The 26463-nt window shown below is 58.3% G+C and overlaps 2 protein-coding genes and 1 long non-coding RNA gene across 14 annotated transcripts; 2 read left to right on the top strand and 1 right to left on the bottom strand.

The window, feature by feature from the left end:
* Window positions 1-346: 346 nt before the first annotated feature.
* Window positions 347-4593, bottom strand: LOC112300175 (uncharacterized). 9 transcript variants are annotated; one of them, XR_006654849.2, is made up of 4 exons: window positions 3689-4359; window positions 1978-3588; window positions 1560-1661; window positions 347-1186 (listed from the first exon to the last, which is right to left on the bottom strand). It is a non-coding gene; the product is annotated as an uncharacterized lncRNA (long non-coding RNA). The 9 variants fall into 9 exon arrangements; XR_006654850.2 differs by having other exon boundaries at window positions 1577-1661; XR_006654847.3 differs by having other exon boundaries at window positions 347-1661; window positions 1978-2636; window positions 2778-3588.
* Window positions 4395-15690, top strand: PAOX (polyamine oxidase). 3 transcript variants are annotated; one of them, XR_008426740.2, is made up of 9 exons: window positions 4395-4669; window positions 5178-5664; window positions 6431-6630; window positions 8385-8637; window positions 10865-10977; window positions 11464-11621; window positions 12717-12833; window positions 13337-13473; window positions 15624-15690. XR_008426740.2 is itself a non-coding variant. In XM_024555442.4 (7 exons), exons 1-7 carry the CDS (start codon window positions 4504-4506, stop codon window positions 12858-12860), a joined length of 1521 nt encoding a protein of 506 aa, XP_024411210.2. In that variant the 5' UTR covers window positions 4396-4503; the 3' UTR covers window positions 12861-12992. The 3 variants fall into 3 exon arrangements, 2 of the variants coding, with proteins under 2 accessions (XP_045047536.2, XP_024411210.2); XM_024555442.4 differs by lacking the exons at window positions 13337-13473; window positions 15624-15690 and having other exon boundaries at window positions 4396-4669; window positions 12717-12992; XM_045191601.3 differs by lacking the exons at window positions 11464-11621; window positions 13337-13473; window positions 15624-15690 and having other exon boundaries at window positions 12717-13314.
* On the top strand, window positions 14420-26051 carry MTG1 (mitochondrial ribosome associated GTPase 1). 2 transcript variants are annotated; one of them, XM_045191603.3, is made up of 11 exons: window positions 14420-14632; window positions 15624-15701; window positions 17982-18073; window positions 20095-20175; window positions 20641-20697; window positions 20941-21031; window positions 22408-22469; window positions 22886-22982; window positions 23140-23221; window positions 25219-25331; window positions 25625-26051. In XM_045191603.3, the coding sequence occupies exons 1-11, from the start codon at window positions 14521-14523 to the stop codon at window positions 25747-25749; spliced, it is 990 nt and encodes a 329-aa protein (XP_045047538.1). In that variant the 5' UTR covers window positions 14420-14520; the 3' UTR covers window positions 25750-26051. The 2 variants fall into 2 exon arrangements, with proteins under 2 accessions (XP_045047538.1, XP_053779237.1); XM_053923262.2 differs by having other exon boundaries at window positions 14427-14632; window positions 15624-15690; window positions 17971-18073.
* Window positions 26052-26463: the final 412 nt, after the last annotated feature.

Below are 26463 nucleotides of genomic sequence, written 5' to 3'. Positions count from 1 at the left end.
TTGTGAGCGCAGACCCGGCCGACCCGGCCGACCCCGCCGTACAGTAGGGGTTGGTCCGCGCGTGGACCGGGCGCTACCTGCCCACGCCCCCGAGCCTGGGCTTCAGCGCCCACGGGCAATCCTCGGCAACTTGGGCGGGCCCGGGTCTGGGACGTCCGGCGTGGCCGGAGGAGCCCCCAGGAGAACACAAACCGCGCGCGCGGGTCCGCGGCTTCCGGCCAGCGCCGCCGCCCCGTTTCCTCTCCTGACCAGTGGTGGGCGCTCGCCCGGCCTTCGGCCCTGGCCCCATCTTTTTCCCGGGTGTCTGCGGGACAGGCACGTGGCCGCCACTCCCCAGGTGACGACCTCGGTTTCCCGGAGGCCCGGACTCGGCGCTCACTCCGGCCGCCGGGCCCACAAATGCAAACACAGCGCTCAGTGCAGGCGGGACACAACCTGCGACCCTGGGATCCGCGCTCAGGATCCACAGCTCAGCCCCAGCATTTCCCTTCCCTTACCCTGTCGGTAGAAACCAGGAAAATGTGCGGTGCGGAGGGTTGAGTGCTTCGACAAAGAAAAGGGAATTTTATTCTTTTTCCTGTCTCGTGGTCCAGAGGCACACGGTGACTGAGGAACATTAAACAGTTCATATCACTCTGAAATGTATTTATCAAGTCTTAACGGAACGGGCGTGAAGTAAATACTGATTCTTTACATTGGCAACTGGATAGCTATTAATACTAGATTGTGAAGTTTCGTTTTTTACGAAACAGATTTTATTAAATTTTAACAATGAAAAATTGTATTTATTTAAATGATTGTCATTTATAACTGAAGTGTTTGGACATGTAGTATCAGGCCCCCCATTCGCATTCTTGCCCAGGCTCTGCCCGTGCTGGGCTGGAGATGACAGACGCCCCCTGCAGACGGGAAGCAAAACTGATATTCTTAAGTAAGTAATGAATACAAACCAGAATTTAATGTTCAGCAAAACTCGTTACAAAGCAGAGGATAGAATCTAAAGACATTTTCGTGCGAAGAAGGACATTACCAACAACCCTTACTAACGGGGCCTCTGTTAGCGCGGCAGGCAGCCAAAGGGAGGTGGCCCCGATGTGAAGGAAGTTTTTTCCAACACCCCAGGGCTGGTGTTGAGGTCAGATGGCTGCTGTAGCCATCTCGTATGGCCACTCGTATGCTGTCCTCCCTGAAGGAATGTAGGGACAAAAACACAGGTGATGAAGCAAAAACAGTTAAATTGGACTTCACCAAAATTAAAAACTTCTGCGTTTCAAAGGACAAAATGGGAGAGTGAAGTGTGAGTGCAGAGAGAAGGCGGTGCGTTGGGGGAAGAGGCCCTAAGGGTGGTAAGTGGTGATGGAAGAAAATACAATAAAAGACTTAAAAAAAGAAAGTGAAGACAACCCACATAATGAGAAAATTTCTGCAAATCATATATCTGATAAGGCTCTTGTGTCTGGAATATATAAATTACACTTCCAACTCCATAAAAAAACCCAAACCAGTTAAAAATGGGCAAAGGATTGAACAAACATTTCCCTAAATAAAGACAGGCATACGAGTGGCTAATAAGCACATGAAAAGATGCTCGACATCGTTAGTCCTTAGGCAAGTGTCAATCAAAACCGCAACGAGGTACCACTTCACAGCGACCAGCGTGGCTGCAATCGAAAAGACAGACAATGCTAAGGGCTGGTGAGGGAGTGGAGAAACCGGAGCCCCGGACGCCACCAGCGGGGATGTAAAAGGAAGCAGGCACTTTGGAAACACGTGTCTACCCGAAGGTTTTACGTGAGTGTTCCCAGCAGCATCACTCGTGATAGCCAAAGTGGGGAGAAACTGCCCATCTCTCATGAGAGGATGAACAGGACGTGAGATATCCATACACCGGAGAGTAAACGATGGAATACCGTTCGGTAGTAGAAAGAAGTTAAGCACACGGATACATGCACGCTACATGTTATTATGTGGACGTACCTCGGAAACATGCTGAGGGAAAGAAGCCACCGAGAGTATGACGCCATGTGTACGAAGTGTCCAGGACAGACAGCTCCACAGAGAGAAAGGGGGTAGTGGCTGCCAGGGGCCACAGACGGGCCATGGAGCACTGTTCAAGGGGAGGCGGCTTCTCCTGGGGGATAGAAATGTTCTGAGCTCAACGGTGGTACGTACACTGTGAAATGGTGAACTGTACACTTTAAACGGGTGAGGTGTGTGGTATGGGAATTCTAATCCCTAAACCTGTTGACAAACAGTGAACAGCCTGATTTGGCCGAGCCACCTGGGCAGTGTCACCGAGTACTGCAGCCTCATCAGCACAGGTGGCCCTTGGCATCAGGAGAGTCGTGACTGTGCCAGTTGGATTGAAACCAGGTGTGTCCTCGGTGTGTCGAAGCTGCTGCTGGAGGCCTCAGACATGGAAAAATGGCCCCGCACTGACCATGGCCACGCGAGCCTCCTGTTTCAGAGCATGTGGCTGAGGGTAACAGGCCCAGCTGCCGGTCAGAGTGCCGGTTGCAGCTGTCTGGTCCAGGCAGTGGTGTGGCAGCCGGTGGGCCGCGGGGCCTGATGATCCCCTCGCACCTCCTGGGGCCTCAGGTGCTCCCTCCACAGGCGTCAGAGCTGTCACTCTCTCTCTGGCCATAAAATTAACATGTCAGTTTCAGTTGTGTAACTGCTTTTTCTCCAGTCACCCTCTTCCCACACCCAAGCCTCCAATCCAGGTGTGGTCAGGTGTGAGTGGGATGGGGCATTTTTACCCTTTGGCCCATTTTTACCACCATGGGGAGACTGTGGAGCAGACACTCAGCCAAGTGGTCCCTGCCTTCCTAGAGTAGGAGAGTGTCACTTGACGAGAGCCCCGGCTGGCGTGGCTCAGTGGATTGAGTCAAAAGGCTGGCGGTTCTGTTCTGGTCAGGGCATGTGCCTAGGTTGCCGACTCGCAGTGATACCAAGTGCCTGCGGCAGAGTGTCATGCGGTACCTTGTCTAGGGCTCATTGCAGGGTGGGCACTGGCCGACTGTAAAGGACAGGAGGGCCTAAATAATGACACAGGGGAGCTTCAGAGGCGACAGAGCCTGCCCGAGGACAGCAACACTGCCCGTGAAGGGAGTGGGGGCAACCACCAGCCACGTGGAGGGAGGGCGGAGGTCCTATGCAGCCAGTCTACATGGAGCAGCCAAGGCCCATGCAAGGAGGCCCCTTCCCCGCAGGAAACCCTGCAGAGGGGCCTGCTGATTTCAGGGGGCACTTACCCTGGGAGTACCTGGGAGAAACCCAGAGACCAGCAGCCAGTTTGCTAAGCTCAGGAAAGTGTCCCCAGTGGTAGACCAGACACCTGGAACATTGGCAGCAGCCCAGTGACCCCCTGGGCTTAGCTAAACCTTGGGGGAACACGGCCCAGGCTTATAGGGAACCTCTGAGGAAGGACACCCTCCCAGCCTGGTCGCTTCAGACAGTGAGAGACGAAGTTCCTCGCAAAAGGAGGACTGCCCCCCTTGCAAAGTGGGGCTGGGGTGGCTGCAGTCCAGACTCGCTGTTTCACCGGATGCCCCGCAGGCCCTTCCTCCTCATCTGTGGGATGTCAGCCTGCGTGGGAAAGCCAGGGTTCAGGCGGTCAGCTTTTTGGAGAGCTGGCCCTAGGCCCAGAGCTTTCGCTGGGAGGTGGTGCGGCTCACCCAGGACCCACCTCAGGGTCTCCGCGGCCACCGGGGCTCCTCCCGGGACTTTGTGCTACTTTTGCCTCCGCCTGGTGACATGCAGTGGTCCGGTGAGTGCCTCCGGACGCGCGGTGAGCCTCGCGGGACCCGCACGCGCCACCATGGAAGCTCTGGCCGCCTTGAGCGCAAGACCCGAGAGACCCGCGAACTCCGGTTGGTCAGGGAGCTCCCGCAGAGGAGGGCGGAGTGCGGGGTGGGGAGTGAGGAGCCCAGGGCCCCCGGCCCCGCGAGCAGAGCACAAGCCACCGTCTCCCCACCCCCTCCGCCAGGGCACCTTGACCGGTTTGGTGGCCTGTATGACCAGCTACAGAAACTGCTAGGTGTCAGGAGCGGCGTCAGCCTGAGGCTGGGCATTCCGCAGGAATTTTCAGACAGCTTCGGGCACACGGCAACACGTCTCCCCACATCCTTCTCTGAAAGCGCACACATCCCTTGCACGCACATTTCGCTGGAGAAAACTGTCCTATGTTTATATGTCGGTTTTCTGCCTCCTCCCACTGACCTCCATGAAGCCTGGGTTTTTGTCCAGCACTCAGGACTGAGTCTGCAGCCCCGTGAATTATCTGAATAGGTACCTTAGTCACAGGCCCACATCCTGTTCCAGGCTCCCATCCGGCCCCGTCCCCTTCCCGCGACCACCTCCCCGCCAGCCCTGGCCCCGCCCCCAGCCCCCGTCTCCACCACGCCCCGGCCCGGCCCGCCCCCTTCTCAGCCTCCCTCGAGTCATCGCGCGATCTGAACCTCGTAGCGGCGGGGACCCGCGGGGACTTCCCGGGACGGCGCGATGAAGTTGAGTACCGATCGCGGCCGGCGAGTGCTGGTGGTGGGCGGCGGCATCGCGGGGCTGGGCGCCGCGCAGAGGCTCTGCCGCCACCCGGCCTTCCCACACGTGCGGGTCCTGGAGGCCACGGGCCGCGCCGGAGGCCGCATCCGCTCGGAACGCTGCTTTGGTAACGGCCTCTCCTTAACTCCTTCCCGGATCCCTACCTGTGCCGCCCGACCTCTGCCTCCTTCTGGCCCCGCCTGCGCCCGGGGCTAACCAACCCGGAAGCCTTACCTGCTCGAGTGAATCCCCGCGGCGCTCGTTAATCACCCAAAGTTCACTGGTTCCCCCAAACTCAGCTGTCCATTGCTAGCAGGGCTGGCCCTGCGGGAAGGTAGCCTAGGCCGGTACCCACTGCATCCTGCACGAGCTCCCAGGCCGGGCTTCCGCACCTGGGGACCCTTCCAGAGTCCTCCCCAGCAGGTACAGGCCAGCCCATCCTCCCCTCCCCCCTCAGGTGTTCCCCTTAAACTAGGCCCTTCGGTTAGGGACTGTGGTCCTCAGGGACCTGTGGCCCTTGGGCTGGTTTTCAGAGCATATTTGGGAAAGGCAGAGCTGGGCGTGCTCCAGGAGAAGGGCTCAGGGGTCTCCTTTGTGGGAACAGAACCTAAGGTGGCATCTCTGTCCCCTCCCAGGTGGTGTGGTGGAGATAGGTGCTCACTGGATTCACGGGCCCTCCCAGGGCAACCCCGTCTTCCAGCTGGCCGCCAAGTACAGGCTTCTGGGGGACAAGGAGCTGTCGGAGGAGAACCAGCAGATAGAGACTGGAGGTCACGTGGGCCTGCCCTCCGTGTCTTATGCCAGTTCCGGGACAAGGGTGAGCCTTGAGCTGGTGGCAGAGATGGGCAGTCTGTTCTACAGCCTCATAGACCAGTCCCGGGAGTTCCCGCACACAGCCGAGGCTCCCGTGCCCAGTGTCGGGGAGTACCTCAAGAAGGAGATCCGTCGGCATGTGGCCGGCTGGCCAGAGGGTGAGGAAGCCAAAAAGCTCAAGCTGGCTATTCTGAATAACTTCTTCAACGTGGAGTGCTGTGTGAGTGGCACCCACAGCATGGACCTGGTGGCCCTCCGGCCCTTTGGGGAGTACGCCGTGCTTCCAGGGCTGGACTGCACCATTCCTGGGTATGCTGGCCCTCCCTGCTCTCCAGACCTCCTCCATGCACCCCAGGCCCCCTCCATGCATCCTTGGTCCCCTCCCCACTCCCCAGGCCCTCTACCCGCTCCCCAGGCCCCCTTTATCCACCTCAGATGGAGTTTTGGGAGGCAGGGGAGCTGTGGGAGGGACAAGGGGACCTTTGTCTCCCCTTTTTAGAGAGTCGGTCATTTGTTTTCCAGGCTTTGCTCATTTAAGAAAAAGGAAATAATTATTTTCAAGAAAAAGTGATGAAAAGAAATGCATCTTATAATGCTTCCCCCCCCCCCCCCCCCCCCCGCCCGCGTCCAGAAGGCCCCTTAGGTGCTCAGCACAGTGTGAGGGGCCCTTCCCCGCAGTAGGGTAGCTGTCCCCATACCGGGCCCTTGGAAGACACTCCTGGGACTGTCCTGCGGGACTCGCCCTGGTGCCCCCCAGGTTCCTGCACAGGCCGTTGTGAGTCTGGGTGCTCAGGACCAGGGCACTGGGCAGGTCGCAGGGTCACTTGTTCTCTGCCTCCGTTGCCTATTTAACCCTCCCATTAGCCAGGAGGCTGCTACTAACATTCCTGTCGTGGCTCAGAAACCACTGGGTGGAGCCTGGCATGAGCCCTGCCGCAGGCCCTCCCTGCCCCCTGCCTAGCCTCCTCCTGTTCGGTGCCCTAAGTGGGCACCAGAGCCGCTGCAGCTCCTGGGAGGGCTGTTCCAGGTCCTGCCTCCAGGCCGGTCCTCTAATCAACGACACTGTCTCTCCCAGGGGCTACCAAGGACTCACAAACTGCTTGGTGGCCTCTTTGCCCCAGGACGTGATGGTTTTTAACAAGCCTGTGAAGACTATTCACTGGAACGGGTCCTTCCAGGAAGCCGAGTCCCCCGGGGAGACGTTTCCAGTGTTGGTGGAGTGTGAGGATGGAGGCCGCTTCCCAGCACATCATGTGGTCCTCACGGTGCCCTTGGGTAAGGCCCCTTTCTGAGCCAGGTCTCCCCCTCCCGCACCTTGCCTCTGGCTTTCTACCACCTCAGCTGGCTCCGGGGCTTCCTTGTCTACTAAGCTCACCTTTTTCATTCTCAGTTTTGGGCAGTTACTCTCTTGTGCTTTGGCGCAGTCACATGCTTTGGAAACCGGAGTTTCACTGAGAAGAGAAGTCAGCTGTTGTCTCCTTTGGGGGTAATTTATTGAAAGTTTGGGAGCCTGCGGAAGGGAAGGAAGGAGGTCCACCTGAGAGACAGGGTGAAAGCCACACCTGGAGGTTAGACCCCGGCAGTCACCAAGGAAGGGTCAAGTACGTGATCTGTGGGAGTCTAGAGCTGATGCCTCAGACAGAGGCTTTGAGTAGGAGGTGGGAATTTGATGGAAGGTGGAGACGTTGAAATCCAGGTTTGCCAGCCTGAGGACTTATCGGGCCCCATCCTGTTTGACAAAAGTCAACCCAGATACGTCACCTAATTGCCTGAGTTCACAAAGCTAGCAGGTGCCAGAGCTGACGCAAGATGAAGAGTCTCCCCCACGTCCCACCAGTCGAATCATCCAGACACATTAACATGCTGTTCTGCTATTCTGTTTGCCTTTTCTCTTTCCTTCCTTTCTTTCTTCCCTCCTTCCTTCCTTTCTTTCTCTTAATCTTTTTTTTTTAAGATTTAATTTACTTATTTGTAGAGAGAGGGGAAGGGAAGGAGAAAGAGGGAGAGAAGCATGGATGTGAGAGAAAATCAGTTGCCTGTTGCCTGTGCCCCAAGCAGGGGACCTGGCCCACGCCTAGGCCTGTGCCCTGAACGGGAATCTACTGGTGACTTTTCGCGTTGCAGGACGGTACCCAACCTGCCGCGCCCCACTGGCCAGGGCTGACTTAGTCTTTTTGCCGTTGTTTCCACACCAGCGCACTCAGGTCCATCACAGAGCCCCGCCCCCAATGGCTTTGTCCCTTCAGAGTTGCCCTGAGCCCCTGCTGCGATCAGTAGGTACATTGTAGTGACCGTCTTGTCACAGTTGGTCTTCACAGCCACACTGAATGTCCTTGTATGTGAGTGTCATTGCTTAACATGGACGGGTTGTGGGCTGTTTTTACCTTTTCTGCTCCACACGATGTTTCCCACGTGTGTGTAAGAACGCTTGTGCGGATGTACTTGTGGGGTGAATCCAGGAGCAGGACCTGCGTGGAGGGTCTGGACAGGGGTGGGCGGGTGTGGCTGTGGCTGGTGTGGCAGCCCTCCTGGGTCCTCTCCGCTGCCCGCCTCGCTTCCTGTGGGCTGGCCACCCTTCTCTCATTGACTTGCAGGTCTCGTGCATCTTAAGAGATTGGTTTCTGCTGTGAATGTTTCATCGTGTTTTTGTTTGACTTGGGGCTAAATTAATTTTTTCTCCAGGCAGAGCCGTTTTTATGTAGCCTCTCACGGCGTGTGCCTCTCACAGCTTCTCCCCACAGATCCCGAGTCACGTGTTTGCAGGGCTTGAGAGGCAGAAGCATCGGACGTGAGAGTCCGTCCCTGCAGAGCCTTTGGGGTGGGGCCTGTCCAGGTGGCCACAGGGCCTTTTGTGCCCGTGCGCTGCAGGCCTGCCCCCCGCGGTCTTGAGCCCCGCAGCCAGCCTCTCCTGGTCCCGAGCAGGCAGCGTGTGCTGAGTCCTTGGATGGCGTCAGGGTGGGTTCCTGTGGTTGCTGATCCCAGGTTAGGAGAATGATGTGGTGTAAGTCGAGTCCAATTATGAATTCCAGGTTTTCTTAAAGAACATCTGGACACTTTCTTCGAGCCACCTCTGCCCCCCGAGAAGGCAGAGGTCATCAGGAAAATAGGCTTTGGCACCAACAATAAGATCTACCTGGAGTTTGAGGAGCCCTTCTGGGAGCCGGGCTGCCAGCACATCCAGGTGGTGTGGGAGGACATGTCGCCTCTGGAGGACGTCACCCTCGCGCTGCAGGATGCCTGGGTCAAGAAGCTGGTTGGCTTTTGGGTCCTGCCTGCCTTCGGGTACGTACGCTCCTCATTTCTCTGAGGCAGTCTCAGGCGTGAGTGTGTGCTGACAGGGGCTGGCTCGTCGGCCACAGTTTCGTTGAGGATCCAGCAGTGTGTTGATTCAGTGCAAGGGGCCTGCAGGATTTAATGGTGGGGATCCCGAGGGCACCCTAGAGCACTGGTGGTAGACAGACACCCTGGGCCTAACCCCGGGGGGACAGAAGGGCCCCACTGTGTGCAGCTTGTCAGCATCGCTGGGGCCCAGAGCGTGTGGTGGATGGAGGCATGCTCTGTGAGCGAGGAAGTGTTTGCTGACGTGTTCTGAAGCTGGGGCTTGTGCTTACGGAAGCCTGAAACCTGGACGCGACTGTAACTGGGAGGCAGGACTGAAACCCCATGCAGAAACTGAACAAACCATCCTCATAAGTCACGGGCTGAGTTGTGTGGCCCAGACACGCGGCGTCGGTGGGCTGGGTGCCCACCCAGAGATAAAAATGTGAATTGTTGGTGGGAGGAAGGGACTGCTTTTTCTGGCAAGATTAAAAGGCTCAGGTAGCCCGTGTGGTCAGTTGGCAGATAGGACCCCATGCAGGCTTCCATGCAGAAACGTGGGGGGGCCTGGGGACCCCCGTCGGGGGGACTCGGTAAGAGGGAAGTGCAGGTGCGTCCCCAAGGGCATGAGAGCGCAGCGACGCTCCGTTCCTGTGAGGGGCCCTGCGCGTTTCCTTTGCGCTGAAGATCAAGCTGACACCCGGGGTTTGGCCCTATGTCCGGGGCTGAGGGTGAGCAGTGGCTCGGTCACTGGTGTGCTCGGCCACTGGCTTCAGGCCTGGCTCCACAGCTGTGCTCTGCGGTCAGGCCGTCGTGCGGCTGACGGTCCCGGTGACCCCGGGGGTCTTCGTGGGACACGTGGCCCAGGACAGCGGCTCTCATGCTTTGTGGCTTCGGGACCCCCTTTTATGCCCCTAAAAATTGTCAAGGATCCCAAGAGCGCTTATTTCTGTGGGTGTATCTACCCATGTACCATGTTACAGCTTAAAACTGAGAAATTTCAAAATGCTTTCTTTTTACAAAGATGGTAAACCTATGTCATATGAGCATAATTAGTACTTTTTCATGAAAAACAACCATTTCTGACGTGGAGCAGTAAGAAGAGGCCCACAGCTCTGCCTGCAGATGGCGTCATGTCTCTGGCGCAGTCCCCTCTGGGCGAGCAGGAGGAGGGTCTGGGTCCCCGCAGGCCCGTGGGGAAGGAGCGACTTCTGAATGCCCTCTGATAATTGTGGGTCTTCTTGGACGAGCCGCCGAAACTCCGCAGTCGACTCTCGAAGGTTGGCTGCAGTGTGGGGTCTGAGATTTTTACTCTGTTCCACTGAAATCCAGCCGCTGGTCTCTCACGTTGTGGGTCTCCCCTGCCCGCGCTTCGGGCTGTTCTGAAATGACAGCCGAGCCGTCTTCTACCTGTTGATGCATTTCTTGGTGTGGTATCAAACACCGATGTAATGCCACCGCTGATCTCGGAAAAGTCTCTCCGTATTGAGGCCCTGGCCAGCTGTTGGTGGCAGGTGTGGGTTTTCTAAAACTCTCACGTTTGCTTGAAAGCTTAGATTTTTTCATCCATGGAAGATGCTTGCAGTTGGTCTCCTGGTGACAAACATACTTTGCCCGGTTTCGAGAAAACGCCTGTCTCGTACCTAAGCCTGAACACAGCTTGTCAGTCGTGGTTTGAAAATGGTGTCCGTGCAGGACGAGGCTCATAGCGCTGGCTGGTGGCCTGGGGCAGGTCCCCGTGCAGTAGAAACGCTTCGTGCCACTTCCCATTTCGTCACGTGGAACCTTAGGAAAAGTGCTTAGACAAGTACTACGGAGTCAAGATTTAATACAATAAGTAACTTTTACTGCCTCATCCAGGACACTCTCCAGCGACTCGGGCCTTCCTTTACTGCACGTGTGTGGTGGGGCACGCTGCTCGTTCCGGCTGTCGTGGCCTCAGTGCTGCTCAGAGTCAGCCCTGTCCCCACCCCGGCTCTTACATGCATACTGCTGCCATCCAGTGTGACGAAAAGACCCCCAGGAGTTTGGCCCACACCTGCAGCACCCTGACCCGGGGAAAGCCCTCAGGGGACACTGTGTGTGGGGGCCGTTGGCTCCCTGCACAGTGGCTGGGTCCTGGCTGAGAGCCCCCGTGACAGCAGAGGGCTGGGCCCCTCGTGGGTCGTCTCAGTGGGTGTTCTCCACACAGGTCTGCCCACGTGCTCTGTGGGTTCATCGCTGGACTCGAATCTGAGTTCATGGAGACGCTGTCGGATGAGGAGGTGCTTCTGTCTCTGACCCACCTGCTTTGCAGGGTGACAGGTACTCACCATGCACGGCCGTGGCTTTGCCTGCACTCCGTGTTGGCTGATCTCTAGATGGGAACCGAGCTTCCTAGCAGGGAAGAACTGGGTTTGCCTCCACAGTCTTCCAGGGGCAACCATTCCTCATGTCAGTGGGGTCACTTACCTGGGTTCTAGTTTCTGAGGAACTGAAATGGCTTTGCAAACACTTTCCGCTTCCTTCCTCTAAAATGCCACCAAAGCAACTACAGCTATCCTTGGTCAGGGCCGTACAGATGAGGCCTCTGTGGTCACTTGGGGAGGACGCAGCCGCTGCACGTGGTGGTGTCCTGAGTGGGGCAGGGCGAATAAGATAGGGAGAGCCTCTCATTCTTACCCTCCGAGGCTTGGTTTTCTTCCCGGGTAGTTTCTTTCATTTTAAACTGTTCAGCCTTGAAAATGAAGGCCCCAATGCAGACGTGTGGGCGGGAGTCCCGGGTTCACGTGTGGCATCTCTGTGGTTCAGGGAATCCGCAGCTTCCTGCCCCCAAGAGCATGCTGAGGACTCGCTGGCACAGCGCCCCATACACCAGGGGCTCCTATAGCTATGTGGCCGTGGGCAGCACCGGGGATGACATTGACTTGCTGGCTGAGCCCCTCCCTGCGGACAGAGAGACGGCCCAGGTATGATGTGAGCCCTGGGTGGTCCATGTCCCCAGGAGCTGCTGGCACCCAAGGGAAGTGTGGGTGGAGCTGGGACCCCTGAAACTCAGAATCCCTTTATGAAATTAAGAATGATTTAAAAATGCATCATTTTCACCAGAATCATACATACATGTAGCTGAAGGTGTCAAAGACTTCTAGAGCCGTCCAACATGGTCTCACAGTGTAGGAGGCTGGTGGAGGGTGCCCAGGCTGGGATGGCATGAAGGCTGAGCTTGCCTGGGATACTGCCAGAGCTCCTTTCTGTGGCTGCTCTGTGTGGCTTGGTCTTCCTTGCATCAGGCTGGCCCCAGGGCACCTGCATGGCCTCCTATGACCAAGCGTGGGGGTCAGAAGGCGCCACTCTGCCCAGATTCCAGGGGCAGGACACAGACCTCCCTTTATGTGGGAGGAGTCTCCAAGAACATACAGCCTCACTTTGCACATAAAATCCTAGTGTGAGGTGAGAATCACTCCCCCTGGGGTTTGGAACCTGCTCCAGTGTTGCTGTGGGGAAGTCCAGGGCCACTTGGAGTTCTTTCTTCCCTGTGTCCCATGTGCCAAACCCTTAGGAAGCTTGAAAGCACACGAGGCTCCCACTCCCACTGAGTCTTGGGGCTCGCCATCCTTGGCAGGTGTCTCCTCACACATGGCCCACCTTGAGCCCCTCAGTAAGCTGGGAAGTTCTTGTGAATTATGTCATCTTCTCTCTGCTGTTTTCTTTTATCTTCTGAGATGTCTGTCGTTTGGGTGGTGGACTTCTGGCCTGGTCCTCCAGTGTTCTTATCTTTTTCTCTCCTAATTTCCATCTCTGTTTTTTCTGCCTTTGTGTTGGGGGGTGTTCTCAACATTGCCTCCCAGACCCTCTGCTGTGTCTTCCGTTTTGCGGTCGTGTTTAGTCCCAAGTGCTTGCTGTCTGAGGCCACCTTCCATGAGCAGCACCTGCTGCTGTTCCGTGGCCACGTCAGGGTGTGGGATTTGGTGAAGAGGAAATCCACACACTCCCCGTCGGCTCTGGAGCCCCAAGTGGAACAGCTTGACATCCCTGGCACCCTGTTCTAACCCCCTTCTCTGCAGCTCCAGGTCCTTTTCGCAGGAGAAGCCACACATCGAACCTTTTACTCCACCACACACGGGGCTCTGCTGTCTGGCTGGAGGGAGGCCGACCGGCTCATCGCTCTTCGGGATCCCCAGGTGCAGCTGCCCAGGCCCAGGCTCTGAGTCTGCCTGCTCATTCAGTGCTGGGGGAGGCTCTCACCATCCTTTCCTCTGCTCAGCCTGGCTGGACACTGGGATATATTGTAGACAGGGTCAGCGCTCTCATTTTTTACAACTGTCGCTGGGTCTGGCCAGGGCTGAACTGGAGCTGAGTGGGAGGTGTTCCTGGAGAAGTGAGACACAGGTGCGCTGGCTGTGGATACTGCTGCTGCACATAAAGCACGTTAAAGCCTCTGTGTCCAGAGTCGTCCTTGCACCCAGGGCCGCAGCATCTGTGGCTTCTGTCTGACTTGCCCCAGGCCCAGGTCATTGCAGGGCTCTGTGCCCTTGGTACGTGGCCTGCCTGCCCCTGTGTCCCCTGGACTCTGGGTGCTGTGGTTGCCCCTTGTCCGGGTGTTCCTGAATTCAGATGTATCCGAGTTCTCACTGGTGACTGGGACCACAGCATAGTCAACAGACCTCCCATTGTTCACCCACAGCTGCTCGGTGGGCTGGACAGGGGCCAGTGAGTGGGAAGACGGGAGGGCCCAGGAGGTGCCATGTCTTGATCTCTGGAAGAAGAGAACAAACAGTGAGACCTCGAGTGCAGAGGGACAGGGTAGCTGCGTGCTTCAGGGTGAGTGTGGGGAGCATGTTGGGGGTGCACTGGGCAGTGTCGGGGTGAGTGTTGGCACAGAGCCTTGTCTTTCTTGTCTTGGCTCAAGTGGCTCCTCTAAGAAAGGGTCTTGCCACCCCGGAGTTGTGTGTCCGCGGCTGTGTGTCACTAGAGTAGTTTTGTTGGACAGCTGCCAGTCAGAGATCTGTGAGCAGAACCCAGGATTAATTTTACGGTCCGAGGGCTATGAAACAATGCAGCTTCCGTCAGGTGCACAGGTCTGTATTGTGGACACCCACAGTTTCATCAAACCACGTGCCTCAGGGAGACAATTCTGTATCCCAGGAGGCAAAGGTAGGGCCCGGAGGTTGGGGGCTGAGGGCTGTGGCTGGGCCCTCCACAGTGTCTGACTCACCAGGAGCCCAGAAGCCACCCCACAGGGCTTGGTTTCCGGTGGTGGGTGCTCTTGTCTCGACCCCAAGAACATGTAGCGCTGAGTGTTATGAGGTTTAAGGCCATCCAGACCACAGTAATGATGTCTTCGTGTTGACAATCTGAGCATGCTGGGTCTTTAAGAGCTCGCTTCAACAGTTCTATTAGAGTAGCAGTCTTGTAACCCACTGTGCGGCTGAGCAGCTGCTGAGCGTCCGGACTAGGTTCCACGCTGTCAGCTTCGGGCTCTTCGTGTAATAACAGCACCCAGTACTTGCAGAGGGCTTGTCTGTTACACTAAAGCCTGTAGTACTTGAGAAAGAAAAGCAGGATAATACATTTATGTCGTAAACTTAAAATATTTGAAAAGTTTAACCAAGTTTGTAAAAAGGAACTGGACGGCGGCAGTCCCGTCCCGCCCCGCCCCCAGCCCCGGGCCCTATCCCCTGAGTGCCATTGGATATCCGAGGCAGCGTTGTGCGCACGCGCGGGCAGTGCGCGGAACCTTGGAGTGCCGGAACCTTTGAGCTGGGTCGCGGGCTGGGCGGAGAGGTCCGTAGACAGAGGGTCTACAGCCGGACCTGGTCCGCAGCGGAAGTGGCTCAGAGTGCGACGGACGCTGGGGGTGCCGGCGCCATGAGGCTGATTCCGCGCGCGCTGTGCACCGCCGCCCGGGCGGTCTGGCGGGAGAGCTTCCCCTTGGGCGGTCGCGATGTGGCGCGCTGGTTCCCGGGCCACATGGCTAAAGGTGAAGTCCTGGCGGGAGGGGGCGGCTTCCCGGCGTCCGGCTCCTCTCTGGTCGCTCTCGAGCGCGTCGGGTTGCTGGGGTTTGGTGGCGGTGGTGACCCAGGGTAACCCGGGTTGACCTGATCCCTGATCCCAGCAAGCCCCTTTTGCCATTTTATTCCCCGAAGCCTCAGATTCCACATCGGTTTTTAAGAAGAAGTAATATTTCTGCGTAGTATTTTGAGGACCAAAGGAACTCTGGATAGGAAAGCACTTCGCAAGTTGTTCAGTTTTTATCCCTGCAGCACCTTAAAACGTAGAGTCACTTCTAATCTTCTGCCTGAACCTGTCTGGGAGTTTCTAAGAGTTTGGTCCAAAGAGCACGTCTAGGACCGGACCATCCCTTTCCGTGTCGTGGTTGCCACTGTCCTGCCCCAGCCCCCGGGGTCGCTCAGAACCACTCCAGGCTGCTGCCCAATGTTGTGCACGCGTGTTCCGCGGGGTGACACGGGTGGGGTGGGAAGAAGGGGCGAGATGTTTGAGGGTGTGCGCGAGTGTCAGGATTGCCGTGGGAGGGGAGGCCGAGCAGCAGTGTCGCTGCCCGGCAGAAGGCTACCGAGGGTGGGGAGGGGCGGGGCTGGGGGCAGAAGAGCTTTGTTACTTTTGCAGCGTCTGTTGTTCCTGGTCAGGTGTGAGTGCAGCTCAGGTCGGTCCTCACAGCATCATCTGTTTTATGGCCCAGACGAAGGCCCACAGAGGTTAAATCTCCCACCTGGAGGCACCAAAGCCTCAGGTGGTGGAGACAGGTCTGGCCCCCCTACAGGCAGGGCACTCGTGTTGAACCTGATGAGGGGCCCAGGGGATGATTATGGTTGTGTTTACACAGAGCACGTCACTCAGGTGCACTGTTTTTAGGGTGCTTGTGATGGTGTGTCATTCCTGACAGATCAGCTGAAATGCTCTAGCGCTCTCAAAGGCTATAGACACCTGGCCTTAGGTGTTCTGTTTTCCAGGGCTGAAGAAGATGCAGAGCAGTCTGAAGCTGGTGGACTGCGTCATCGAGGTCCACGATGCCCGGATATCCTTTGCTGGTTGTGATACTGTGACGTATAATAAGAAATACATTTTTGGCCTCTGTCCCCACTCCTGGCCCAGAGCTCCTAAAACCTTTGGAATTTCCGAAGTGATGAGAGAGATAAAAGTGCCTTTCATGCTAAGGAGGCAACTTCGGAAAGCCCCTCAGGATGGGGCTGGTGCCGGGACCCCACCTGACAATCCCCACTTCCTGGCCCCCAGGGAGGGAGGGGGCTGGAGGTGAATCAGTCACCGTGGCCAAGGAGTTCGTCCATCTCGCCTGTGGAACGAAGCCTCCACAAACCCCCGAGGGGACGGGGCTGGCAGAGCTGGTTAGCGCATGGAGGTTTGGGGGGTGGCGCTCCCCAAGATGACGTGAAGCCCCGCCCCTTCCCCAGACCAGGTCCCCCACGTCTCTTCCACCTGTTTGCCTGTGTGTCCTTGTGTAGTGACCCGGCGATCCATCGGGGCAGACGTGCCTCTGAGTTCTGTGATCGCTCTTAGTCGAACCCGAGGAGGGCGTCATGGGACCAGGTGACAACCTGGACTTGTGACTGGAGTCTGAGGTGGGTCTGGGGGGCCGTCTTGGGGGCATGAGCCCTGACTCCGTGGGGCCTGACGCCGCGTCCAGGTGGAGTTGAATTGGATGGTAGGACAGGCAGCTGCTGCTGGAGGCTTGCTTGTGGTGGGGGGACCCCGTTGGAATTGGGTGCACAGCTGCAGTGGCTCAGGGGAGGCCCTGCTCGAGGCCGCAGGAGCATTCCTGGCTCTGTTTCCACCTGCTTCCCTGGCCTGGCCCCTGCTGGGGTCCTCAGCCACCATGGCAGCCAGCAGCCTCACCTGCTGTGGTTACAGGCGTCTTAAGCAGTGGTTCTTGTCCCTCTTTACATGTTGAAATTTCCCCAGGAGGCTTCTTAAGAAGACTGGCCTGGGCCCCTTTCCAGACCACTTAATCAGATTCTCTGGCATGGGGTCAGGCCCTTGCTTTCGGAAGCTCCCTCTGGACGTGTGGGTGGCGTCATTTGTCCCAGGCCTCTGTCTGTCAGGCTCAAGCCTGGGGCTCCCCAGGTGGGAAAGGGAGCCAGGTGTCCACCCGTGCCTGAGGCACGGATCAGCAAGAAGTGATGCTTGGGTTCATTAAGGAGTTTACTTTTCAGACCTTGGTTTTGTTTTGTTGAGCTACATTTTGATTCTTTTTATGTGATGGTTTTGGTTTGAGCGTTGTTAGGACACCAGCTCTAAATTGGAGGGTGAGGGACAGCTTTCAGCATTTCAAAGGCTTTTGGGAATGTCTGTAATAAAGTATCAAGTTTCATTACTGTAGGCAAACGTAGCAATTCATGTGCTATCTCTTGCTGGTCAGAAGTGTTTACTGGCAATTGTATGCCTGATTATAGCAAAACCTGTGGGTATTGTTCAGTACTGTGATGGGAAGTCATCTCCTTTGGTCTCCAGACCTTCTGCCCTTCTTACCTAGGACGTGGCAGGAAGCCCTGACTTTCGTGGACCTGTGATGTGGCCTGGAGGCTCTTGGTGCTTCGAGTTAGCGCAGAGTTGCTTAACCCCCGAGGGAAGGTCCCTTTGCTGTGTAGGACATTGTGTGTTGGGTGAGGACACAGCAGGTACCTGGTGCCTGTGGCCCAGGCCTGCCAGACTCGGTCAGAGATGAGGCACCAGGAGGAGACGGAGTGCTCAGAAGGTAAAGGGCAAGGCCTCCTGTCAGTGTCACATGAGGGGGACCTTGCAGTGAGCCCCAGGGTCCCTGGCTGAGAGGACGAACAGCCTGGTGATGGGAGTGAAGAGGTGGAAGCTTCAGTGGGGGTCTCCGTGGGGGACTTGGCTCCTCCGTGGCAGTGGTGGTGGGAGAAGAGATGCACTAGTGAGGACTTTGTGGCGGCTCTTTTTCAAGTTACCAGGTCATTCGTTTTGAACTTTTGTGGACTGGCAACCAAACAGTGGTCTGAGTACAAAACCTTCCATGGAGCTTTGTCTTTTGCTTCTGTCACCCTCATTCCCGTGTGAGAAGCCATGTAGAGCCATGGCCCTGCTGGTGGCCTCTTGTCCAGAGGAAGCGGCCTCAGGGGCTCTGGCTGCCCAGGGAGGGCAGCACTGGGTGGAGTGCGGCTCAGGGATGCGAGGCTCCGTGTGTGCTCCCTGCGCTCACTCAGACTGGGCGTCGGCTCCTTCTGAAGGCTCCCTCCTGAGGGAGCGAGGGGGCAAGAGGACCACCTGAACTGATGGGCTGGTACAAGCTCTGAAGGAATTTCTGCCTTAATTTTGCCACATCCCACTTTCAGGCCGAAACCCTCTGTTTAAGGAAACCCTCGGGATCAAGCCTCACTTGCTCATCCTTAACAAGATGGACTTGGCTGACCTGAAGGACCAGCAGGTGAGGCCCCGCCCACCGCGTTGGCGCCGGCTCGCTGCGCTCCCTTGGCGTCAGCGCTGAGACAGACCCGCTGCCCGGCAGGCGCGCTCTCGCGCTGCGCTCTCGGTCTGCCTGCTCCGCTGACGTTTGATTGGCGTTCCGGTCCCTTAGCCTGCATCCCCCGGGGCAGTGCCAGGATGTGCTGCTGCTGAGGCCCACCTCCCCCTGGTGGCCTCTGGCTCCGTGTGAGGCTGAGCACTTGGAACATGGCTCCTGCGGCTGCGGAGCTGTCACATTTTATTTCATTTTAGTTTGCGTTGCAGTGGCTGCCTAAGGCTGCAGGTCTCCTGTGATGGCTGCTTCCCTCTGGTGTCCACACTCACCCATTTCATGGGCTCCCAGACCCCCGGCCTGGCCTGTGGGTGGCCTTCTGCCCACTGTGTGATCAGAAGGTGGGGGAGGCCCTGAGGAGTGAGTGGGCTTCTCCAGAGCCAGGCAGGGCTAGGGACACAGGTGACGGGTGCAGGCCATTTCCCGAGGGTCCCAGGGGCGAGACAGGGCTCTGGAACACTGCTGTGAGTGTGTGTCTCCACTTCCTGCTCTGTGGGCAGATCCTTTGCAAAGAGTCGTGTTAGAGTCTTTGAAGTCCTTTTTCCCCAGTCGTGATGCAGAGACTTTCCTTTCACTGCAGCAGTGAGAATGCACTTCGGGTTCCTTGGCACATTTGAGTTGCTTAAGCCCCAGCCCCAGCCTCTACCACAGGTTTCCAGGGAAACGTCACGGGCTGAATGTCACGTGCCAAACACAAGAGGTGTTTGTGCATTGAGAATCCTACGCTTCTGCTGCGCCCCTCTGAGTGAAGGCTCTCCGTGGCTGCGTCTGGGGAGACGTGAGCTGTCATCAGCGATTGCTTCTGCCCTTGGGCGCTCACTCTTGTATCCTGCTGGCCACAGTGAGGTCGCCCAGCCTGGGACGCAGTGCGTTTACCCCCAGCGCTGCTGCACAAGGCCTTGGAGGGGAGGGCCGGTGCCCAGTGTGGCTCTCCGTGCCCCGAGCGGGGCATCCGTGTGTGTTTCTGTACTTCCGAGCATGGCTTCAGTTACATCTTCATCTGCGTCATTGAAACACAGGACTGAAACTGACTGACTGAGCCTGGCCTATCGTTCATCTAAGCAGCAGCCACGTCCAGGTCAGCAGCTGGCTGCACAGTGCAGGGCCGGTTTTAACAGAAGTGCCACGTGTGCCAGGCTCGCTGAGTGCTAAGACCAGTGAACTCCTGTTGCCCTCGGTTCACTCTGGGCTTTGAGCGCATGCATGTCCTTTGCAGTCGGACTGGGCTCCGCCTCAGGGCGGAGCTCGTCCTGTGCCTTCAGGACACCCAGGAGCGAGTGGGGAGAGTACCAAATGGAGCGGAGGCCGTGCACGTCAGCGCTGCATGTGGCTTCAGAGTAACTTGGTTCAGCCTCACTTTATAAGGAGGCCTGCAGTCCCCAGACGGTGGGCCTTGTCTGCTGAGGCTCCTCCCCCGGAGCCCGGCCCTCAGACTGAGATGGGGCCCTTCCCTCCTGTCCTCGCACAGCCAGCTGCCCTGGGCCACGGTGTGGACCAGGTTACCCTCTCCAGGCCCCTCACTCAGTGTGTGCTGCCCATGGTACCCAGTCCACCCAGCCTGAGCCCGACTCTCCCTGTGTCCCCAACCACGGTGGCTCTGAGCCCAAGCACACGCCGGCAGTCTCAGGTCCTCAGACTTTGGTGTTGCACCATCCCTGGTTTTATTTGATATTTAAAGTGGAGCCCTGGCTGGTGTGGCTCAGTGGTCTGAGTGCCGACCTGTGAACCAATGGGTCTCCGGTTCTATTCCCAGTCAGGGCTGGGTCCCCAGCTGGGAGTGTGTGAGAGGCAATCGATCGACGTATCTGTCACACACTGATGTTTCTCTCCCTCTCTATCTCCCTCCTTTAATAAATAAAAATAATGTCTCAAAATAAAATCTAAAAAAAATAAAAATGAAAAGTAAAAAGCAATGTAAATATCTCTTTCAGACAATTATACAACACTTGGAAGGACAAGGCCTAAAAAATGTCATTTTTACCAACTGTGTCAAGGATGAAAACATCAAGCAGGTAGGCGTTTCTGTTTGACAGTCAGACACTTCAGCGGAGGGATTCAGAGCCACTGCAAGGCACTGCACGCTGTGGTCAGAGGCAGAGCTTCGGCGACAGTCCGCGGACTCGCTGGCGTTCCCAGGCTCACTCATTTCCCGGCGCCCAGAGCCGACGGGCCTGGACAGCCCGGAGGTGTGAGAGAGCAGAGCCAGGCTGCAGACTGCATTCTGGGTTGTAAGGAGGAACGGCCTTCCGAGAGTCTAGGACCTTGTTTTTGCTGGTGGGGTTTGGAGAATTTCATTGGTGACACGCGTCTTTGTTAGAGAAGGCTCTCCTGCTTGTTCCTGGTGGAGGCCGGCACGGGTGGTCCCCCCACCATAGTGCAGTCCAAGTCTGTGATGTGGACAGAGCCCGGGGGCTGGGGGACCGGAGGGACAGGCACTGGTGTCCCCAGTTGAGCGCCAGTGTGGGTGTCTGTTGCAGGTCATCCCGGCGGTCACGGAGCTGGTTCGGAACAGCTACCGCTATCACCGAGGAGAGGTTGGTTGGGGGCTGGTGCTGGCCCTGGGACAGTCCCTGCTGCTCAGGAGCCTGAGGCTCCACCCCTGGGCCCAGCTGGCCCGTGGCACCTGGGAGCTCTGCTGCCAGCAGGGAGGGCAGAGCTCGGGCAGGCAGGGACCCTGCTTTCCCCGCGGCCGGCCCCTGCTCCAGGTCCCGTGGTGTGGGCCGGTGGGGTCCTGGTGGGGGTCTGGTGCCCCGACAGCGGCTCTTCTGCCTCTGCAGAACGTGGAGCTCTGTACCATGGTGATCGGCGTCCCCAACGTGGGCAAGTCCTCGCTCATCAACTCGCTCCGGAGGCAGCACCTCCGGAAAGGTGCGGTTCGCGGGGCCTAACCCGGCCTCCTCAGTCCTCGGGCTCGGTCCTCGGTCCTCGGGCTCAGTTCTTGGCCCTCGGTCCTCGGGCTGGTGTCTTCCTGCCACGGGCTCAGCTGGCAGCCCGAGGCAGGGCTGCCCCGAGACAGTCCTCCTGGTGGCACTTTGCTCCGAGTCTGTCCTCTCCCTATTTCTTACGCAGATGGCCTTTCTAAACCTCAGCGGTTTTGCCTTTTCGCTTACTTAAGTTGTTCATCCCTGGTACCCAAAGCCTTGCAGCCGAGGGGTGTGGTGGCAGGCGGGAGTGCCCCTGGGTTGGCAGCCTGCGCCGGGGTCACCTGCAGGAGCCCCATGTGTGTCTGTGGCTCACACTGGTTCTCTGATTTCGAGGCACATCGGAGCGTCCACAGTCCTCTACTTGTGCCTTTCCCTTTTTTGTAAAATATTTTAAAAGTTTAAAGCGTGTCTGCATAGGTGTCACTCCTCGCCTGCCTATGGTTGTCATTGACACTGTTCCCCGGGCACAGCCCACAGGCTCTGAGCTGAGCTGCGCTGAACCGTGACCCACGCTCGCTGGGACGTGGTCACTGTCATCTACTTTTTAAACTTTATTTTTGCTTCACTGTGGCTTAGAAAGGCCAGTGGTGTTAAATCGTGTGTCTCAGCAGCCCCTCTTCCCCAGCCCTGGGGACCCGGAATGTCCTTCCTGTCTGTACCTGTGAGTGTAGCAGCTCCTGTGAGTGGGGTCGCACGTGTGTGTCCCTCTGTGACTGGCTGTGTCACTGAGCACAGAGTCCTCTGGCTCCACCCACGTTGTGGCAGGGGTCAGAGTCTCACCCCTTTTATGGCTGAGTGCGTTGCGTTGTGTGGATGGCCACATGTGCCCCCATCTGTCCCCGAGTGGGCACGAGTCCCTTTGCGTTCCAGTTGGTTACACGGTGCAGAGTCTGCTTGGGGCACACCCTGGGCAGCTGGTGTTCAGAACACAGGCTGACCCCTGGGTCTGGGCAGCCCCCGGATGGGCCTGCCCTGGGCAGAGCCATGGGGCAGATGCGTAGGCTGCAGGCTTGGCCAGGGTGTACAGGGTATGGTCCAGCAGGGAGGCGTGGGGCTGCTAGGAGGGGCAGCTGTGGCCTGACCTTCACAGTCAGGCCCCCCCTGTCTCCCTCAGTGGGTGTCGGAGTGCCTTCCCAGGCGGTGGGGAGGTGGACGCGGGGCCCTGCTTGGAAAGGTCGTTGCAGTGAGCTGGTCTGGGGCTGGACCCTGCATGCAAGCCCGTTTGGGTCTTCGCAGTGTTCCACCTGCCTCGCTGCTTATCCTGTGCCTGACTGCTAGGTGTGTTTGATGCATATTTGACAGCCCCTTTCTGTCCTGCAGGAAAAGCCACCAGGGTGGGCGGTGAGCCTGGGGTCACGAGAGCTGTCATGTCCAGAATTCAGGTAGGGCCTCGGCTGTTGGGCCCAGGGCTCTGCACACACAGATGGGCCTCACCCACCCCCGTCCTTTCCCTGTCTCTGTTCCTGCTGAGTGCTTGCCACATGCCAGGCCCTGCACCAGCCTCAACAGACCTGTGGGGAGGGCACACTTGTCCCTGTTTTCAGTTGAGCAAACAGGCACACGGGAGCAGTGTCACCTGCCCAAGGTCACACAGCAGTCAGGCCAGGGCCGAGTGGCGTTCCTCATCTCAACCACAGCTCAGCGTCACCTCGCATCCCCTTCCTCCTGGGAGGGGAAGAAGGGGCTGTGGGGAAGCCCTCCTGGGTGTTGCCTGTAGGAGGGGCCCCCAGGCAGGAGGCCTGGTAGGAGGGGCTGCCGGAGGCTTCTTGAGGGTGAGCCCCCTGCCCTCTGCCTGCAGGTGTGTGAACGGCCGCTGATGTTCCTGCTGGACACTCCTGGGGTGCTGGCTCCTCGGATCGAGAGTGTGGAGACCGGCCTAAAGTTGGCCCTGTGTGGTGAGCTGCCCTCAGGGCCCTACCTCGGCCCTGGCACGGTGACCCTTAGCGCCGTCCCTGTACAGATGGGCAGAGCGGTCAGGTTTGGGGCATGGCCACCCCCTTGTCGCCTCCAGCTGAGACCGAGGGCGTGCGCTCACCCTTGGCCTGCTTCCAGGGACTGTGCTGGACCACCTGGTTGGGGAGGAGACCCTGGCTGACTACCTTCTCTACACCCTCAACAGGCACCAGCTGTTTGGGTGAGTGTGGCGAGGGCCCTCCCTCCTCTCCGAATGTAGTTCAAGAAGGGGCACAGTCGGGGTGTGGCAGACACACAACAGTGTGCGTGTCATTCAAAGTGTGACTTGCTTTCACAAGCGAATGCATCTGTGAAGCTGCTTTGCGCCCCCTCCTGCCCCCCCGCGCCCCGGCCCGTCTGCCTCTGTCCTTCCCAGGAGTTTCCTGGGAAAGGTCGCACAGCCTGTTGGTTGTTTCAGACGTGGGCGGTGACGTGTCCGTGGGGGCAGCCCGGGCCACGGCCGTGCGGCAGTGCCCTGCGCAGACACGGTGGCTTGTGTCACTTCTGAGAGGGACGCATGCCCTTCTCCGTCCCCTGAGGGCAGCAGTCACTTTTACCAGCTTTCCCCAAAGAGCCAGCGTTTGGTCTCGGTGACTTCACGTCTTGTCTTCTGTGTTTCTGAGTCTCCCTGAGCACTGTTCCTTCGTCCTTTCCTTACTTCTGCTGTGCTGGCGTCCTGTGTCGTCACCAGTTCCTGAGAGAGGGCCCTGCAGTCCCTGGCGTGTCTGTTCCGTGCAGCGTGTCAGCTTCTGCTCCGCTGTCAGGTGCAGAGACGCTCCCGTGGTGATGTCCTCTTGCCGATACGACACCTGTGTCGTGGAAGTGACCTTGTTTACCCTTCAGAGAGTTCTCTGACCTGACAGCTGCTTGTCCGGTACCAGCTTCGCCACGCAGCCGAGGCCCGGGCTGGGGCCTTCCCTGTGAGCTCATCTGTGTCTCTCTCTCTCGCCCCCTCTCTCTATGTCTCTGTCTGTCTCTCTTTGGCTGTTTTTTTTTAAGACTCATTGGCCACATTTTATGGTTTCACTTTATTTGGAGCAGGTGCCTTGTGGGTCTCAGACCTGCTGAGTGATGTAGTGTGCAGCGTGCCTGTCTCACGGTTCTGCTTCTGTTTTCATCCTGACCTTCGGGCGGTCGTTGTCCTGGGCCTCGCTCTGTGTGGCTGCAAACCCCAGGCGCACGGTGGCCGCTTTGGCTCACATAGAGATGTGAAGGGCGAGGAGGAGATGAACTGTGGGCCTGTCCCTTGGTGGGTGCTGCTTCCGGCAGGGGTCTCCTTTGGCGTTTGGTGTGACGCTGCCGATTCTTTCTGAGTTGTCTGAAGGGGACTTTCTCTCACCTTTGTTCCTGAAGGACTTTGCACTATGTGTGGAGCTCTGTCTGACGGTTCCTTTCGTCCTGGGGAGGCGTTTGCCTCCCCAGCTCGGGTCAGTCTGCTGCCGTGTGTGTGTCCACTGTTAGCCTCCCCCCCATCACCCTCCTGAGCAGTCAGGACGGAGGGTCCTGGTGCGCTTTTCTTCAGTCCCGCGTTCTTGGCTTTGTCTCTGTCTGTTTGGTTCCCGTCAAGTTTGCAGCCATTGTTTTCACCGAGTTGAGTTCTGTCCACTCAGGACAGCAGTCGCCGCATGTCGGTCAGTCCCGTCCAGCGTTCCGTAGAGCCACCCCTGCGAGTCCGACGGGCGTCACCTTCTGTGCCTCTGGTGTCCCCACTTGGCAAGCGTGTGCGCTGTGGTCAGAGTGGCTGGTCCAGTGTCTTCGCTGCTGACCCTGACGTCTGACGGGGCTCCTCACGGGTCTGCATTCCAGTCTGGGTGTCCAAGCGTTTTCTTGCCCACACGGTGGCGTTTTGAGCTTTACTGTGGCTGTCCTGGCCGTCGTGGCTGCTGGAGCCCCCAGTGTGGCCTGAGTGTGGAGTGGCCTGCTGCGCCGACCCTGGGCTGCTCTGCGTGGGGTGGACGACAGCTGTGAACAGCAATTTCTTTGTAGCCAAGGGCTCCCGTGGGGGAGCTGGCCACGGTCACACAGGAGGTCAGACGTCAGCAACTCCACAGCCGGCCCTTGGGAGGTCCAGTCCCCACCCCACACCGGGGTCACTCGCACCCACGAGAGCCACTGTGGGGCCGGGTGTGACCTTGCAGGCCGGCCCTGGCTCCTGCTGGCTGATGGCTCCCCACGCAGGTACGTGCAGCACTACGGCTTGGGTGAGGCCTGCGACGACGTGGCGAGCGTGCTGAAACGCGTGGCCGTGCGGCTGGGGAAGACGCAGAAGGTGAAGGTGCTGACGGGCACAGGTGAGACGCGAGGCTGCGGACTAGCCCTGCTCGCCTGGCTGTCGGGGGAGGACGCCATGGGGACACGCATAGGGTTCTGCACAGGGCGGGGCTCTTGTTCAGCCTCCCTGGGCCCGGGCAGTGCTGGACGTCCTGGGTGTTCACCCTCCCCTGTAGCCACAGGGGGCTTGTTCCATCTTCCTTCTGAAAAGACCCTGGGGCCCAGGCTCCACAGATGCCCACCCTAGGGCCCCTGTCCCAGAGGGTGGGGTGGGTGGGGGCTCCTTCCTCACCAGAGCCCCCATCCTCCCCAGGGAATGTAAATGTCGTCCAGCCCGACTACTCCGCAGCTGCCCATGACTTCCTGCGGACCTTCCGAAGAGGGCTGCTGGGCCCTGTGATGCTAGACCGGGACGCCCTGCAGAGCACCCCTCCCTAGACCCTGCCTGGCCCTCAGCCCCAAGACGCGTGGCGTCCTGGACCTCCAGGGCCCCCTTTGCAGAAGCTGCATGCCACTCACTGTGCACTCAGGTCTCCGCTGCAGGAGCGAGCTGCCCTCCCACCGCTGCATAGCCAGACCAGCTCCTGCTTCAAGGGGATGGTGCCTGGGGCACGTGTGTCAGCCCCGTGAGCCTGCCCAGCAAGGGTGCTCAACTCGAGCTCACCGTCTCACAGGGAGAAGTGGGCGCTGTCCTGGGAGATGTGTGATGTGTAAATTAAAGTGAGACTAAAAGCCCCGTCTCTGTTGTTGCCCCGTCCGATGTGTACCCACAGCCCCTGGGCCGCTGTGCAGGGCCCTGTCACCAGGGAGGGGGCGGCATGGGACCGGGTCGGCAGCCAAGGGCTGTGGTGCCCCAGGTCCCAGAACGAGGAGCCGCTGTTGCCAGCAGAGCATTTATTTCCTGGCACCACTGGAGCGTGCGCGCGCGCACACACACACACACACACACACACACACGTGGACGGGGGCCCGAGTGGCCTGTCTCCTCCATACTGGCCGGGAGGGCCTCTGGTGTGGTCAGCCAGGACCTGGGGCTCCCACTGCTTCTGAGCACCTTCTAGCTAATGGGACAGTGACACTCCCCAGAGCCCCTTCCTGGCACTTGTCATTGCTCCTGAGGGGGCCCAGGGGGCAGGGGAAGGGTGGGGTGGG

This window comes from Desmodus rotundus, chromosome 4 (genome assembly GCF_022682495.2).
Source record: "Desmodus rotundus isolate HL8 chromosome 4, HLdesRot8A.1, whole genome shotgun sequence".
In the NCBI taxonomy this organism is placed as follows: Eukaryota; Metazoa; Chordata; class Mammalia; order Chiroptera; family Phyllostomidae; genus Desmodus; species Desmodus rotundus.
The sequence above is the reverse complement of the archived record's forward strand: the minus strand, read 5'-3'. Positions and strand labels throughout refer to the sequence as shown.

What these genes read in the sequence shown, in the direction of transcription:
- PAOX (XM_024555442.4), top strand. Translation starts at nt 4,504, where the DNA reads ATGAAGTTGAGTACCGATCGCGGCCGGCGAGTGCTGGTGGTGGGCGGC. An exon ending in GGTCCTCACGGTGCCCTTGG is followed by an intron (nt 6,631 to 8,384) that starts GTAAGGCCCCTT and finishes TATGAATTCCAG; the next exon opens with GTTTTCTTAAAGAACATCTG. An exon ending in CGGACAGAGAGACGGCCCAG is followed by an intron (nt 11,622 to 12,716) that starts GTATGATGTGAG and finishes CCTTCTCTGCAG; the next exon opens with CTCCAGGTCCTTTTCGCAGG.
- MTG1 (XM_045191603.3), top strand. Translation starts at nt 14,521, where the DNA reads ATGAGGCTGATTCCGCGCGCGCTGTGCACCGCCGCCCGGGCGGTCTGG. An exon ending in CCCGGGCCACATGGCTAAAG is followed by an intron (nt 14,633 to 15,623) that starts GTGAAGTCCTGG and finishes TCTGTTTTCCAG; the next exon opens with GGCTGAAGAAGATGCAGAGC. An exon ending in GAGGCAGCACCTCCGGAAAG is followed by an intron (nt 21,032 to 22,407) that starts GTGCGGTTCGCG and finishes TCTGTCCTGCAG; the next exon opens with GAAAAGCCACCAGGGTGGGC.